The following is an 18,381-nucleotide window of genomic DNA, read 5'->3' on the forward strand; positions in this document are numbered from 1 at the left end:
TGAAATGCAGGTTCCCTTTTTTGGTTTATTAAGAAAATACGTGGTAGGCACTGAGAGTGGTGATTGATTCTCCTGTTCTATGGTGCTGGTTATTTTCGGGCCAGGCAGCATCTATGGGAAAAAATTCAATCGACGTTTCCATTAATGCTGCCTAACCTGCTGAGTTCCTCCAGCATTCTGTGCGTGTTGCTCAGATGTCCAGCATCCGCAGATTTCTCTTGTCTTGTTTGCTGGTCGTTTCCAGTTTAGTTTTGTGTAGAGGTTGCAGTAAGTCCTCCGGGGCGAAGGTGGTGCTGATGGCAGATAGAGTCGAACCTTCTTTCAACCCATGTTTGGGCTGAGTGCCTCAGTGAACGTCGTCAACTGAGTGACAGTGTGCAGCAACCAAGAACAACCGACCTGCTTTCGTTCCGCAAGACGATAGGCAATGGCAGCAGCTCGTAAAGTCATCGTGTACGGAGGAAAGGGCGCCCTAGGAACCAAATGCGTGGAGATTTTTAAATCTAAGCACTGGGTATGTAGCTAAAGTGGGAACGACTGTGTCCTGGGCACACGGTCAACGCTAGGGATGTGTAACTGGGTGATAAAATGAATTCAATTCAGAGTTTCTCAATTAAATGTGCTGTGCGAAGCGAAATACACGTTCAACACTAAAGTGTTGAAACGTGAAATGACCTGTGATTTTACATTTAAGTAACTAAGCGTTACACTTGTCTTTCGTTCTGCACTCAGCACGTTGTGCTTGGTGACCAGTGGAGCCACAGGTGGATTGACAGATGGGCGGATATATATGTCAGATTGTGTTGGAGTTTCATCATCGCCTGGATTTGCTTCATGATCCTGTTATCGTGTTATAACTTTTCTCTGTTGCAGTGGGTTGCCTCCATTGATTTCACATCTAATGAAGAGGCGAATGCGAGTGTCATTGTACAGACGAGCGAGTCCTTCACCGAGCAGGCAGAGCAGGTAACAGCTGAAGACTATCATAGCCACAGGTGACATCTACTCCTAAAGATACAGCAGAGCAGACGACATTTAGTCCTGGTGTGTGCAGGCGAAGAAGGTGATTATGGTTCTTGACAGGTGTGGATGAAAAGGTGACAACAGCTACATACAGGTACAGGTAGACCAGGTGACAGCTGCTATTGATACAATGAGTAGGTGACAGTCGGTAGGGATGCTATCTCCATCACAGGAGCCTAGATGATAATTGATTCTGACAAGTACATCTGGATGGCAACTGCAGTGGATTGAGACAAGCAGAACAGTAATAAATGTAAGGCAGGGTCTTATAATTAATAAGATGGATATGAGCATACATATTAGGATCACAAGTAACCCAAAGAGACTTCAAGCCTTTTCTACAGTTCTAAAAGATCATAGCTGATCTAACTGTAATTTCAACTCTGCATGCCTATCTATCCCTGGTAACCCCTCACCCCTTGCTAATCCAACATCCATCTGCCTCTGTCTTCACAATATTCAGTAGCTCTATTCCCATCAGCCTTTTCAGGAAGAGAGCTTCAGACTGGTGATGATGAGAGGAAAACATTTGCTCCACTTCTGCCTTAAATATGCAACTGCCTTGTTTTTAAACAGTGACTGGTAGTACTGGATTCTCCCAGTAGAGGAAACATCCTCTCCCTCTTTACCCTCTCAACACATCTCAGGACCTTAGGGTGAATGGAAAATTCATCTATTGATTGTGAAAGCAAAGATAGAAGTTTTACATGTCGTTCTCATTTGGATAGGTTACCGCTGATATTGCCAGCCTTCTTGGGGAACAGAAGGTGGACGCCATCATCTGTGTAGCAGGGGGTTGGGCAGGTGGCAGTGCCAAAGCAAAATGTAAGTGTGTATACTTTACACAGCCACAGCACTCATTTATACAAGGACAATGTTTTAATCAAAATGCATATGATTTAGCAATTAAGGATTTTGCATGAATTCATGATATTAAGTTCTAATTTTACTAAGCTTATGATAACATCTTGTCACTTCTGCCTTAAATCAGCAGAATGAATTCATTTGGGAAAATTCCTGTTTTTAACATGCTACCTGAATGAGGGTGTGAATGCCTTTGGGTTTATCGATCCTAAGTTTACATTAGGTTGAATGTCCTGTTTTACCTTTCGGATCATGCTTGCTCTGATAATTTTATGTACTTAGAAGTGATCAGCTGTAGTCCTTCCATACTTTAGCATGGGGAATGATGCTAAGTGCATGAGAGTAATTAATTGAAATTTAAGATTATGGTAGGATGAAACCACAATATTACATGGATGCAATCAGGTCTGTCCCAAGGGTGTAGGAGTAATGAAGGGCCCTAATGCTTTCTGATTCTTTGCTCTGCAGCCTTGCATTAAAGAAAATATTTCAACTGTCTCCTTGCTTATTTCTGTGGGGCTATTAAGTAAACACTGATATTGTAATAACAAAGATACTTCAGATGCATACCATTTTCCTTTGACATCTTGGGGAAATGATCCTCTGTTTACATTTTGCAATATGGCTAATCTTTGTCTGATGCGAAATAAAATTTGGCAATGACTTTTGTTGTTTTATTTCTCAAAGCTCTTTATAAAAATGCTGACTTGATGTGGAAGCAGAGCATGTGGACATCTACAATCTCCAGTCATTTAGCCACAAAATATCTCAAAGATGATGGCTTGTTGGCACTTACTGGAGCAAGTGCTGCTTTAAGTGGGACACCAGGTGAGTAGGACTTTCCTGATTGCTCTCTGAAAATATTAAATGGATTTTATTACCATTAGGTCTTTAAGTCTTATCAAATGTATGTATGTATCTGCTGCTTTGCTATGTAATTTGAAATGCTACCAAAAAATAACTTGGTCTTTCTTATTTTTGGTGTACATACACATTTATATACTGGACTGATTGAGGAGTACAGTGGAATTAGTTACTAATTCATTAAAGATCCAGATGCAGTTTCAACATTGGAGCATAATTCAATAATATGAACTTCTGAAAGTTTATTTTACTTCTAAGTAATGTTTGAAGAACTTTGAGGTTGTCTGAGATATTGCAGCAGCAGATATTAGGACAATCATTTCACTCAATAGCCTCATTGTAATTAATGCATATATTTGAAAAGGAACAATGACACCAGGATCTTGAGCTGCAACAGTTAAGTGTGAGACCTTTAGGGAAAGGAGTTCTGGAAGGGTAAAGTTTCCTGTAGATTTTTTAACAGGTCCCCTATGTCCTTGATTGTTCTGGTAAAGCACCTTCCATGCATTGTACCTTACCTTATGACTGTGAAGCTAAGCACAGCCCCAATCTAATTTTTAAGTTTGTTGATGATACCACTGTTGTTGGCTGAATCAAAGATGGTGATGAATTAGCAGATAGGAGAGAGATTGAAAATCTGGCTGAGTGGTGCCACAACAACAACCTCTTATTCAATGTCAGCAAAACCAAGGTACAGAAACCTGAGAAGAGTTTATTTGTCATATATGCTGGGAAAGCACCTTTTTCAGGGAGTTGATTGTTGACTTCAGTAGGTGGAACCCAGAGGTCCATGAGCCAATCCTCACTGGAGGATTGGAGGTGGAGAGGGTCAGCGATTGAAACACCTTGACTGCACACAGGTCCCCAAAAACATATCTCCATTTAACTAATTATGTGAATTTTAAAACCAACTGGCTGCACCAGTGATGATTTGGTGCGTCATATTAAACGGGGAGAAAACACTTATGCAATCAATTATTTTGTGTTTTAAATTTGTAATTAATTTGGATCACTTTGTAAAGATCTGTTTTCACTTTGACACAGAAGAGTCTTTTTCTGTTTATCAGTGTCAAAAAGGCCAAGTTAAATCCGCTGTGATTCAATGTTGTAAAATAATAAAACAAGAAAACTTCCGGGGTGGGGGGGGGGTGAATATTTTTTACAGACACTGTATATATACTTTGATAATAAATTTACTTTGAAATTCAAACTTTCTTTAATTCATTTTGAAACTGGCAGTGAGATCAGAATCTTGAGGAACTTTAATGGACATCCTTAAATAAATTAAAATATTTAACTTATTGCATTGACATTTACTTAACTTGTGATTAATCTGGAATAATTAAAAAACACCTATTTCTGTAGCAATGATCTAGAAACCATAGGATTATCTCAGATATCCATTTGGTTCAGCAATATCCTTCTAGGAAGGAAATTTGCCATTCATACATGCTGCATGTGATGCCAGATCCATTAATCTCTTCCATTCAGAGCGAGTTAGAGATGGGAGATAAATGCCGTATAACCAGATCCTCATCCTATGTGTGGGCTATCCATTCCCACTGAGCCCTCTGCAACCTCTTTTGTCGGTTCTTAATTTCAGTCATATGGACTTTGGCATCTTGTCCGAACTGAGCTGCCAGTCTACTTTAATCGGGGGGGGAAGAAGAGTTTCAAAAAAATAACAGTTAATTTAATATCTTATTAGAATTTTAGCATGGAGCTGTTTGCTTCAGAAAGCTATGAATCAGTGGGGAGATGATAAGGATTGTCTTTGCACATCGAGTTGTAGAGGTAGGAAATGACTGAAGACTGAGGAGCAGTTTCATCGGGATTCAACATTGGGAATTTGATAAATTCTTAAAAAGGAAAGAAAATCACACCACTTCACTTAAAGACAACTGGTGTAGTATTAATTGAAAAGCTATTTCAAAGAGCCAGGACAAGTGTTATCTTTTGTATGTTCTGTTGTTCTTTGAAACTATGGGGCTGATTGTGCTAAATGCTTGCAGAATTTTCAGGTATTTATAGTTCACTCCACAGCTTCATTGGAACCAAATGTATTCTATTGAAGATGACAAGCAAATGTTTAATGCCAAAAACTCAACCCAGGTTACCTCCACATGTCTTTGTATCAAAAGCACAATGTTTTGAAACTTTTGTGATCAAAACCATGTTTATTGTTGCCATTGTGCAAACATACCTTGGATGTGGCGCCTTCTGAACATTATTTTAGTTACAATTTATCTTTTTATTTATTTACTATAGTTCTTCGCTGGTTTATTGCGTTTACTCATAAGAGATGTGTAAATAGTTTAAGCTTAGCAAAAATACAAAAATAACTGCTGCTGCTGTAAGTCTGAAATTAAAATAGAAAAAGATAGAAACACTCAGGTTTGGTTTCCCTCATAATTTGTTAATCTTATCTGCTTTCAAGCTTTGGAGGTTGCAGTGGGGATAACAAATGTACTGATTATGTAAGAGAGCATGGACAGATTCATAAAATTATGAAGCAGATTTTGTGAGTTCAAAAGGTTATAACATCCTTCTGTCTTATTTATTGAAGGTATGATTTTATACTTCAATATACTTTGCAATATTGGTCTCATGATGATTATTTCAGATTTAATTGTAAGTTCCAGCCACTTAGAACCACAATTTCAGGTTCTGTGTTCAGATGAAAATGAACCAGCTGGTTTAAATTTGTGCAGGGTTGTTTGGTTTGACCTTCTGTCTAATCAATACAATGAACAACTGTTGGAGCCAGTGAACTGTGACCGGTTTCCTAATGTGCACTGTCAATAATTAGTCAGTCGCAACCATTACTGCTGGGTTTTAAGGATTTGCTTTTTTGACAATAGAATGCAGTTCATAGTTCTTTTAGATCAATCTACTCTTTAGGAAACCACTAAAAATTGAATGTTAATGATCTTGCTTTCCAAACATACTTATTGGCATTTCTTTATAATGGTAAATATTAAACCTCTGATTAGTTTTAAGTTTATTAATTAACTATTTATTCCTTATATAAAGATGTCTTTTCTAAATTATGTTTTAATTATTTTGTCTTCGTATCAACCACAAAGATCTTTGGAATGGATTATACTTGTATTTGCCTGGCAATCCTATAAAGAATTGGTAGCTTCCTGTCACCTGTTATGCAACTTGCCTCTAACTTTCATGTCTGCATGTAAAAATACAGAAGTCAAAGGTGAGCTGGAGGTCAGATGAAGCTCATCTGACAATCTACTCCACCAGCGGTCTTGTCATTGAACCTGGCAGTTTAATGCAGGAACCAGGGTTACTGAAGCTGATGCTACGTCCACACTAGACCGGATAATTTTGAAAAGGCTGATTTTGAGTAAAAATGACAGGCGTCCACACTAAGCGTTTTTCAAAATATCTCTGTCCACATTAAAATGGATATTTGGGCGAATCTACTCCTACTGGGCATGCGCAGGCACATCTACAGAAAACAAGCGAAGAGGAAACGGTATAATATTTACGTTTCTGCGGCGGCGTTGTGCTATTTCCATTGGTCGAAAACTAGAGTACCAACAATAACAGCGAAAGAAAGTTCTCAACAATGTCTTTGAGGAATACAAAGAAAACCTCCACTGGAAAAAGCAGACCGGACTTCTTCGTTTAGACAGACGATGAAGTCGAGCTGTTTCTACGAGTTACAAACGACTACGAAGTCAGCAAAGCAGTGGAGAACATGGAGATGTTTAATTCCAAACAAGCTATTAACGTAGACAATAAAGTAAACAACACATGCATGAAGCTGTCCTCTACCCAAGATCAACAAGAGAGTGGAATCTTTGGCCGCCAGACCTGCGCAGTATTTCTGACATTAATATTTTTAAAGATAGACTCAATCAAATCAATTTAGGGTATCTAGTCAGAAAAGCTCACTTTACAATTTAACTCTCACGCCATTCACACCGACTGCACGTTATAACAGCCGTACGGTAGTGCTTGCACAGTACCAAGCAGAAGCAGAAAAAGCATTGTTGTTGTGATGTTGTCATGGCAGTGTTTTTAAATCTCTCCGTTTACCCCGTCCACACTACAACGCGCAACAATCGTTTTCAAATTTACACACTCGAGAGTGTTTTAGAAAAGCTCCGTTTTCGGGGGATGAAGACGCCGTTTCAATGTGGACGGAGGGTCAAAACAAAGAGAAAAGGCTTCATTTTCAAAATTATCCAGCCTAGTGTGGACGTAGCCTGAGTTTACTTATTTTACTTTGATTTAATATTCCCATTGCCTGTGATATTTACTTATTTATGTTAAAAACAATTTCAAGATATTCAACTCTACTTGAACGATTTTTAAAAATTCTCTGAAAACATTCTCCTTATCGGAGGTTACACATTCCCCCTGTGACTGCGTTGGTTCCCCCCCCCCCATACCAAAGACGTGCGGGATAGCATGTTAACAGGCCACTGTAAATTATCCTTTGTGTATTATAGAGTGGTGGAACTTGTGAGATGTTCTGAAAAGGTGGGAGAAGAAAATGGATTTATGTAAATGGGTGTTTAATGGATGACATGGTCTCCTTCGCCTTGTTTTTGTGCTGCATCACGATGACTCTATGACAAGTTGACAAAAATAAATGGTTAAAAGCCCCTTGAACAATTTTTAGTGCAATAGTTCCAAAGACATAGACTATCAAAATGCCATCAGGGCTGCCCGGATGGTCTGATTGTGGGATGACTCTCAGATATCAAGGGTCAGTATGGTCCATCAGATTCCAAATGGGTCAGTCTGGGTGGGATCACAACGGGTTAATGTGGGCGGGATCACAACACTGGTGAGTTCAGGTAGAAGGCTGGATGCAATCCAAAGGATTGTTATTTACCTCATTATTTACCCCTTTCCTAATCTTGAAGACCTCTGTTGTGACTGAACTAAAACTGAGTCACAACGGAGCTGTAACTGGGAAATATAGAAGTCTTTTTTCACACAGCGAACTTTCAGCAGAGGGAGTCCAAGAGAATCTCAATGTCCTGACAGGAAGTTTTATACTTCTTCAACACAACGATTACAATAAATGATTAACTATAGATTCAATTAATAGTCACCTACTTAACTTGAACATTTTGAATATAGTTAGGCAAATTTACAGAATTTATACTTACAATGGTAGCATATCACAACTAGCAGAACCCCTTTTGAATAGTCAATGCTGGTGTCTGTTTCAAAAGCCAGATACATGAAATATACCCCTTTTGTTACAGTATTGTGGGATATCTCCATGAATGCACAACCAACCAGAAAGTTAAGAGACTCTACTGTGCGTTAAATAGCAGGAACGTTCACCTATTGTCATCTCCAATGTAATTTCAATGGGACAGAATCAAAATGTCCCATTAAGTTGTGCACAGGTTTTATTTCTTAAAGACTGGTTCTTATTTTAGTTAATCCGTAATTATGCTACCCATAATGTCATTACTCCAGAATGATCCCTAACATCCAACATCAGGTCAAATGTCATAAAGTAAAGCCTTAACTTAAAGCCTCTTCATAATTTTGGGTAGAGTTTATAAATTCAAAGAGAAGGAGATTAGTTCATTGGTTCAAAAGTATGTCAATTAAGGAGCATGGGAATGATTAGACTGAGAGGATTGTGTAATTAGATTAGGAGGGGCCTTGATTGTGAAAAATACTGAACAAATACAACATATTAGGATTGCAATGTGCGGTACCATTTTTGACTGAAAAGGATGCCTGGTTGCGTATCTGCTGAGTGATTCTGAGTGTGGAATCTCTAGAAGTCATGGTGCAGCCATTTGGTGGGTGGGGAAATAAAACAGCTTGATCTCCCATTTAACATGTCTTTGTGGTTGTTGTGATTGAGGTTAAGAACTTACCTTTGCTTTAAGAACTGCACCAGTTTTGTGCTTCAGCCCATCTGTTTCCCATTTAGGAATGGTGGGCTATGGCATGGCAAAAGCAGCTGTACATCAACTGTGTCGGAGTCTAGCTGGAGAGAACAGCGGATTGCCAGTTGGATCTTCTGCTCTTGCAATTTTGCCGTAAGTATCAAGTCTATCCTGAACATGCTAATATTCCCTGTCCCATTTCGGGAGAAAATTACTGTTATCTCTCACAAAGCACTTGGCATTAATTGTCAGTTGATTGAACTGATGCATGGTGTGCTAGCAATATGCATCTTGAAATTTAGAATAAAATATTTAAAGTTAAATACTTCAATATTTCAGTCCTGTTTAAATAAGCTTTTTGTCTGTGTTTCATGTGTTATTCCACATTTCTGTAAGACTGTTGTATTTGTGCAAAAAGAATTTATTTTCAGTCATATCACATCCTTGGGATTTGGACATGTCTCTGTTTTGTCTGCTGATTAACTTCTATCATTTCCTTCTAACCCTCTGGGGTAATGAACATATTAAGTCTCTTCTAATCTATCATTACTGTGTTCACTCTTATAATCATTTTGGTTGTTGCTGCTGGCTCAAGGCTATTGCTTTTTTAATAATCGTAGGATTTTTCTCTCCATGCCAAAATTTTCCTGCATCCTATGTCATGCCTACCCATCCCATTGTGTTTGTTCACGTATGTTGTCTGCCAGAGTTTCACATTTAATATCCTCAGTCTTAAATTCATAATTCTCTCCTGCGGAGTGTTTTCTGATGCTTAACACAAATGTTATATAGATGTAATTTCTTGATATTTTTCATGGTAGTGAGATCTCTCCTTTGCCCTCCTCTGTCCTGGCATCTCCCTAAACTTCCTTGCCTTTTAACCTCTCTCTCAATTGAGTCATCTCCTGTTGTGTGTGTGACTGATTATCCACTTTTGATTATATATCTGTAAAGCATTTTGAAATGATAGTTTCATTTGCAACAGATTTCTGTTCCAGTCCTGGAATGTTCATGTTATTTGTGGATGTGACATTTTCTGGTGATTGACTTAATAATTGTCTTACTGTTTACTGCAAGTATTCAATGTACTCTTACTTCAATAAACTGACTGCTAGATATTAATTACTAAAAGCTGCTTTAAAAGAACAAACATACATAAAAGTTGCTGGTGAACGCAGCAGGCCAGGCAGCATCGATAGGAAGCGGTACAGTCGACGTTTCGGGCCAAGACCCTTCGTCAGGACTAACTGAAAGAAGAGATAGTAAGAGATTTGAGAGGGGGAGGGGGAGATCCGAAATGATAGGAAAAGAACAAAGTTTATTTCACTCATTAGTAACCAGAGTTAGTAAAAAAAACTACAGAAACCTGAAATAAAAATGGAATATGTTGGAATATTCAATAGGTGAGGCAGCATTATGGCACTGTAGTATAGCGGTTAGTGTGACACCTTACAATGCCAGCTGTAAGATTAGAATTCACTTCCCATCTGTCTGTAAGCAGTTCGTACGCTCTCCCCATAACCGCATGGGTTTCTTCCGCGTAATATGGTTTCCTCCCACATTCCAAAGGCATCTGGTAAGGGTTAGTGAGTTGTGCGCCTCTGTGTTGGCGCTGTAAGTGTGGCGATACACTGGGCTATCCAGCACAATCATCGCTGATTTGATGTGACACAAACAATGCTTTTCACTGTATGCTTTTACGTGAGACAAATAAAGATAATCCTCTTATATTCTCTTATCCATTTACGTAGAGGAAAACAGTTAATATTTGAGGTCAGTGATGTTTTCTGGAACAGTTCTGTTGAAAGATTATCAGCCTTAAACTGGCTGAGCGTTCCAACAATTTCTATTTTAATTTCATTTTACTCTTTTCTGCTTTTGCCTTTCTTAAACTGAACACTATACATCGCTTAACCACACACTTTAGAAATATTTTAAAATGTTATCATGCACAATCTTCAATCAAAGTTCAAAGTACATTTATTATCTTAGTTCATAAATGTCACCATATACAACCCTGAGATCCATTTTCTTGTGGGCACACTCACAAATCCATAATAGAATAATAACTATAATAGAATCAGTGAAAGACCACACCAACTTGGCATTCAACCAGTTTGCAAAAGACAACAAACTGGGCAAATACAAAAAGAAATAATAATAATAAATAAATATTGAGAAAATGACATGAAGAGTCCTTGAAAGTGAGTCCATAGGTTGTGGAAACCTTTCAATGATGGCGCAAGTGAAGTTGAATGAAGTTATCTCCTTTGGTTCAAGAGCCTAATGATTGAGGGGTAATAACTGTTACTGAACCTGGTGGTGTAAGTCCTGAGGCTCCTGTACCTTCTTCCTGATGGCAGCAGCAAGAAGAGGTCGTGTCCTGGGGGTCCCTGATAATGGATCCTGCTTTCCTGCAACAACACCATGTAGATGTGCTCAGTGATAGGTAGGGCTTTACCAGACATCCCACCTCTCCCGGAAGTTCCTGGAGTCTCCCGCATATTAATACTGGCTCTCTGATGCCCGCAAATTATATACAATATCACAGAAATCAATTTTTTGAGAGAGAGCAAGAGCGCGCGCGAGAAAGAGCGAGAAAGCAAGCGCAAGAGCGAGCGCGAGTGACAGCGACCATGTGAGAGAGAGAGAGAGAGCGAGAGCAAGGGTGAGAAAGCAAGTGCGAGAGAGAGCGACCAGGAGTGAGAGAGCTCGCATGCACAAGAGAGAGAGCAAGAGTGAGAGAGTTCCAAAAAAAGCCAGAGTGGCAGAGTGTTCCAAGAAAAGAAAATATAAAATGTATGTCACTCCAGCCTACACTAAAGTGTACCCCTGCCTAATAGGGGTCAAAAATAATGACAGTTTTGCTCGCTGCACTGTTTGCAACAGTGACTTTTCTATTGCCCATGGTGGGTTAAGACTGTAAAAGACATGTTGAGGTGAGTTTAACAGGTGTCATTCATTCATTAGCATAGCTAACGTTATTTAAACTAGCTGGCTAGCTGCTAAGGAGCTACTCTATTGCAGACATCCCACCTCTCCCAGAAGTTCCGGGAGTCTCCCACAAATTGATGGTGCTACCGTCCCTGAAATGAGTTTTTGCAAGGTGGGATGTCTGGCTTTACCGGTAATGGACTGGGCTATGTCCACAACTTTTCATAGGCTTTTCCGTTTTGGGGCATTGGTGTTTCCATACCAGGCCATAATGCAACCAGTCAATATACTCTCCACCATGCATCTATAGAAGTTTGTCAGAGACTTACAAAGTGTAGATGTCATGCCGAATCTTCACAAACTCCTAAGGAAGTAGAGGTGCTGCTGTGCTTTCTTCGTGATTGTACTTATGTCCTGGGCCCAGGACAGGTCCTCCGAAATAATAACACTGAGGCATTGGAATTTGCTGACCCTCTCCATCTCTGATCCTCCAGTGAAGACTGGCTCATGGACCTCTGTTTCAATTCCAGCAAAAAATGTTTCAGAGGTCTTGTACATCAGATGCTTAAATAGTTGAAGGTGGGATTAGATTAATGCTAAATACCATTCTGAGTAACATTTGATGATGTAGTAAAACAAAAAAGCACCACAGAAGAATGATTGTACATATTTGAAATTTGAACCAAGTCCATTTGATTTCAACATCTCTTTGAATCCAAAGGGTTACCTGCTATAGTCATAGTCATAGTCATACTTGATTGATCCCGGGGGAAATTGGTTTTTGTTACAGTTGCACCATAAATAATTAAATAGTAATAAAACTGTAAATAGTTAAATAGTAATATGTAAATTATGCCAGGAAATAAGTCCAGGACCAGCCTATTGGCTCAGGGTGTCTGACCCTCCAAGGGAGGAGTTGTAAAGTTTGATGGCCACAGGCAGGAATGACTTCCTATGACGCTCTGTGTTGCACCTTGGTGGAATGAGTCTCTGGCTGAATGTACTCCTGTGCCCAACCAGTACATTATGTAGTGGATGGGAGACATTGTCCAAGATGGCATGCAACTTGGACAGCATCTTCTTTTCAGACACCACCGTCCAAATTGTAATTCAGTAACAGGAATGGGAATGGTCTGTATTTTGTGAATGAAGTAATGGTGCCACCAGCATTGTCATTTAGCTCGTTAGACACAGAATGATTAATACACATATCAGCTGACTGAAGCTTTTTTTTTTGGAGGTTTTATCATATTTATGATTTTAGAACAACATGTATTTATTACACTATTTGTTAAGAAAATATAAATGTTATAAATAATTGACACAAGAGGTACAGCAGATGCTGGAAATCTAGAGCACAGTGCACTCGAGGAGCTTAGCAGGCCAGGAAGCATCTATGGTTGGGTATAAACAGTCGAGGTTTTAGGCCATGACCCTTCATCAGGACCGGAAAGGAAGGGGGAAGAAGTCAGATTAAGATGGTGGGGGAAGGGAGGAAGACGTACAAGGTGGCAGGTGATAGGTGAAACTGGGAGAGGGGGAGTGGGTGAAGTAAAGAGCTGGAAAGTTGATTGAGGGAAGGGATAAATTATTTCCTCATAATGTGTTAAATTGCCAACATATCTGGTGTAATTTGGATGATGTAAAAGGGGAATTGTTGTAAGTAACCATTTCTAGTGTATCTATGGCCATGGTGGATGTTAAGCAGAGGCTTTCTTTATCTATTTTGCACTTTCAAACCTCAAGGATCCTTCTGCTCATTAGCAGTAGCAGGATCAGATGTCACCATTCTGAGTATTGATATTCAACCCTATGAATTCTTTGCTTTTCTCAACATTTCAGCTGTAAGATTAGTTGTTCTGTGTCATTTCCTGAATGAGTCACAGTCTTCAAAGAACTTTCATTTAGAAGACCAAAGACATTGATCCTGCTGAATCCTAACCTTTAAATTTCATATAGTATCCCTCAGTATTATTGTTCTTATCTTAGCACTTCTCTTGGCCGTGTCTGTGTCCGTGAATGTATTTAACATTCATATGTATACTGGCCAAAAAAAAGAGAAGCCTTTGTATCACCCCTGTCTTGGTTACCAACATTGTTTTCTCCAATGCTAACATGTACCTTTCACACATACTGTTCTCATGTATAAATGCTTCATGACTTAGTTCTACATGATCTCCTGAGTCTTCAGCCATTATCTTCCTCTCTGGCTATTGACCCTTTAATTCCTTAATCACTATTCCGCACTCATCATATTTTAATACAATTAAAATCTACCTCTGGCAGGGTTTTAGCCACGTCTAACTTCATCCTTTGTAGCTTGTTTTATATTTCCATTGTATTCTTACTGGAATGCCTTGATTGATGACTATGTGAAAATGATTCTTGAGAAAAATACCTTGGCAATGTTATATCTTCTTGAGATTTACCTGCTGTTTTTGATCTTTAAGGTTCTTTAGTTTATGTCTTTTAATATATTTAAGGCAGACATTTATAGATACTTGATAAGAAAGAGAATGAGAGGAAAATACAGGTAAATGGGAATGCTGAGTTGAGATGTTACAATGAATAAAACCTGTTTGATGTTATTAAATGGCCAAGTGGCTTCAGGAGCTGTGTGTCCTTCTTCTCTTCCTAATATATACATTCTCATCCATCAGCCTTGACAGGAAAGCTGCAGATAATCTGCTTTTACCTCACTTTCTCATTGGTGCCGATAAGATAGACAAAAACAAAGGAGTTTACTCTGTATATATTAGACTAAAACATCAGTGTAGAGAAAATATATCTGAATTTAATTTTGATTTAAACTTGCCAAACAGAGATGGAAATGCGTGCTTCCTTTTAAATTGCCTGTTTCTGGGCAAACTGATGTTATCAAGCCCTCACCATGGTAACATGTAGACATAAAATACTTATGACAGCAAGAGCTTTCACTTCAATTTAATTTATCTTTCAGAGTTACCTTGGATACACCGATGAATAGGAAATCAATGCCTAATGCGGATTTCAGCTCCTGGACACCATTAGAATTTGTTGCTGAGTGAGTATCCAGCTGGGTAAATTGTTTGTACTCATTTTGCATCAGTCAGCTACTGTTTATTTATTTCTTTGTGTCTGGCCTAGTGTCCAGACTCCAGTTGAGAGGTCTGTTTGTCTGTTTTAGTAAAGGACACATATTCTGCACAGAAATACCAAGGGTAGCTGGCTTTTGCAAAGAGCAATTACATCTTTGGTGATTCATGGACAATGACCTTTTAATGTCAATAGCAGCCTGCAGTAAAATGAAGTGAAATGAAATTATGCTTTGTTGAGATCTTATTTTAAAAAGATACCTGACAGAAATCAGCATCCTATATTCACAATATAATTTTCTAGGAACTATGCTTGAGTATTTTATAAGTGTAAATTATAAAAATAAACATCCAGTGATTTTTGAAAGTCTTCCCTTAATATAAATTGTACTTAGCACATTATACATAATCAGGAAAGCTCACCAACACCTCTACTTTCTGAGGAGCTTGGAGTATGCACATCTATACTGGCATCATCCTACGGAGGCGCAATAGTTTCTGTAATTCCATCTACTGTAGTTCAGAACTTTGGTGAGAAAAAGCTTAAAAGTGGTAACAGGGTACTTTCTTCAAATTCATTCTGATTATATTGTGAACATTTGCTGGAAATTTTTACCACTGATACCAAATTTCTCTTTAATAAAATGAATAGGCAGAAAATAATAGACTGCTGTATTTTGTTTGGTGAAATGAAAGATATTAAATGAAAGTCAGGTTCTTTGATGCATTATACAGGGATGCAAATATCATTTAGATATTCCGACTGAAAATTGGCCAATCCTCCCCAATATGAGATAATCAGATGGGACGAGATCTCCTGACTTAGGGATGGAATGTAGTAATCCTAGGTCAACCTCATATGCTAGGTTCCCTGAAATGACTTCCTCTGAATCAATTTTGCCATCACACACTTAATATATTATGAAAGATGATAAGCAGAATAAAATTTGAAGGCATGATGAAATCAGGATGGGTTTAAAATTTATTAACATTTATTTTCATTCTTGAGGCTGCATTCTGATGTTTTGAAGAAACTACTGTTTTACTTTATTTACATTTTTTTTTCAGAACCTTCTATAACTGGACTGATAAAGCTGCCAGACCTGTCTCAGGAAGTCTTATTCAACTTGTAACAACTGGGAGCAAAACTGAACTAATCCCTGCTCAACTCTAAGATGGAAACTCCATTATTAACCACACAACATGGAGATCAGTTTAGTTATTCTTGTGAAGTGCCATTTTGCATACCTAATAGGAATCAATTGGTACCAGTGTTAGTGTGATGGATGATGAGGGGAAAAATACCTGATTACATCTTCCTTTCTTATTAGTTCCTTGCCCTCGTGTATTGAATGTTTCTCCACTCAGTGACTTGAACACTATTTTCCCTTTTTTTTAAAAAACTTGTTAATGCTATGTCTTACTCTAACACACTATGCTTTTACGGAATTATTTGAGATGAGAAAGTACAGAATGAAAGATCATTTTTGTTGCCTTATGTTAGCTTGCCTCTTGTCTTGTTTATCAGTAGCTAAGTGAACGCTTTAACTTTTTATGATTGTGTTTCTATAATAAACATTGCACCCTCTACAATCGACAAATTGTTTGAAATTGGTGTAGAACTAGACTCAAATTGATGGTGCAAGCTCACATTTCCAGGATTAACTACATTTCAGAATTTAGCTGAGTTCACAGCTTGATTCATATTTTCGCTCATAACCTGTTAGAACATTTGAATGATTTTTATTTGATGCAGTGCAGGGTATAACTTAGTTCAATTGGAAGCATAATGCAAAGTATAAGAGTGTTCAGTTTGACTGAACCGGTCTGAACTGGATTGAGATTTTACTCCTGAGTACAACTGAATCATCTATAGAATTCATTAATGAGTCTGCAAGATCTTTCAAGATCACAAAACTTTGAAAGGAGTAATATACAAGAAAGGAGTTCTATGGTATTGTAACAAAAAAAAAATCTTCCCATCAACAGAACAGCCGCAGATTGTACGTTTGTACTTAGTTTTCCCACTATCTCATTGGCCACACCTTCCAACATCTCATTAACGATTCTTGATCTGGAAAGGATGGACCAAAGTTTCCGTTCTGTACTTTTCTATGACTCTTGTGAAATCAGACTAGAAGCAGAGTACGGGTCCTTATGGCATCACAGTGGGATAGCTAGTAGACTTGTTGTTTCACGGGTTCAGTTCTGACCTCTGGTGCTGCCTGTGTCAGGTTACTATGTTCTGTGGATGCTCTGATTTCCAGCATATACCAAAGATGTACAAGTTATTAGGTAAATGTGCCACCATAAATTGAGCCTAGTGAAGAGCTGAATGGTAGAACCTGGGGAGATTTCATAGGAATATAGTGAGAATAAAATGGGATTAGGGCAAATGGTGTTTGATGCTTGGAAAGGACTCAGTGGGCTGGAGGGGCTGTTTACATGCATGTTGTCTCCAAGCCTCTATTCTTAAAATTAGTTCTAATGTTAAAATAGTGCAGGAAAAGAAATACTACTAATTAATTTTTACTGATATACCTTAAATTGTCTGAGCCATGCATAAAGATTTTAGTCTGCTTCATTTATAATTATAAACAGGAATAGGATAAACAATATTTACTACAAGAAAAAGAAAGCTGATTGATTCAAAATATAAACATCAAATCACAAAATCTATCTATCATAATGCTTGAGGTTGCAATTTGTGTTTTATGTACACAATTGTAAATGTAAATGATTTATCTAAAAAGATGTTAGTAGAACATATGGATTGCATTATTTCTTTTGTACATTGATTTCTCAGAGTTGTTTTCCAGCTAAGAAGTGGGAAAAGTAACTTATTGCCAAGTAGCGATTCCACTCGAGAAAGGGCCACCAGGAGACAGATGTAGGTTAGGTGCTTTGCAGCAGTTGCTCCCTAATTGTTTCATCTTATTAGAAAATTTTTTCCCATACCCTCTCCATGCTCCAGATCAGCAAGTTCAAGTGATGAATTTGTGGAAAAACAAAAGGATGAATGCATTCTAATAATGATGATCTAAAGAAAAAGTTATTGTGAAAATAATTATCATGGAGCATCTGCAATTCCGAAAATAAAAACTCAACAATCCTCACTTTGAATGAATTTACAACCTACTTTATGTCATTGATACACATTCTCTTCAGTTTCTTCAGTTTGAATTTGGTTTGCCAATATAGTTGTACCATAAGTGATTCTAATTATGATGCAGTAGCAATGAAAAACTTGTATTGCTTTACATGAACTTATTTTTCTACATCATTGCATCATCTTGACTCCTAATGCTAATATAATGTGCAAAATGGAATATTAAAATTGTTGTAATCAGTACTCAAGCTTTGTAGCCATGTCATCAATAAAGCAAATATGTATTTATGATTTGATTCTGTTTTTAGTAGGAATTCTATTTCAGAAGAACTGCCAATTCTAAAGATGTACTTTAAAGGTAAAGGTTCACTTATTATCAAAAGTTTACAACTCTTCTCATCCAGGTAGCCATGAAACCAAGCATGAAAGGCAGCACGATCATCAACCCCCAAATCCCCCCTCCCTGTGCAAAAAAAAACAAACAGGAACGTAACAGGTACATCAACCCACAAATCCCTCCTCCCGCACAAAACTGAACAAGGCACGTCGACCCTCAAAACCCCCTTCCCGCACAAAAAAACCCAATAAAGATCAGCCGAAAAACACAGACTATGAAAAACTATAA

General features: G+C 38.1%; 1 protein-coding gene across 1 annotated transcript; it reads left to right on the top strand.

Annotated features, from left to right (window-relative positions):
- The first annotated feature begins 320 nt into the window (after window positions 1–320).
- On the top strand, window positions 321–18,026 carry LOC140194635 (dihydropteridine reductase-like). Its single transcript, XM_072251882.1, has 7 exons — window positions 321–514; window positions 874–966; window positions 1,752–1,848; window positions 2,575–2,715; window positions 8,684–8,792; window positions 14,533–14,616; window positions 15,716–18,026. Exons 1-7 carry the CDS (start codon window positions 428–430, stop codon window positions 15,819–15,821), a joined length of 717 nt encoding a protein of 238 aa, XP_072107983.1. The 5' UTR covers window positions 321–427; the 3' UTR covers window positions 15,822–18,026.
- The last annotated feature ends 355 nt before the right edge of the window (window positions 18,027–18,381 follow it).

This window comes from Mobula birostris, chromosome 3 (assembly GCF_030028105.1).
Source record: "Mobula birostris isolate sMobBir1 chromosome 3, sMobBir1.hap1, whole genome shotgun sequence".
NCBI lineage: Eukaryota > Metazoa > Chordata > Chondrichthyes > Myliobatiformes > Myliobatidae > Mobula > Mobula birostris.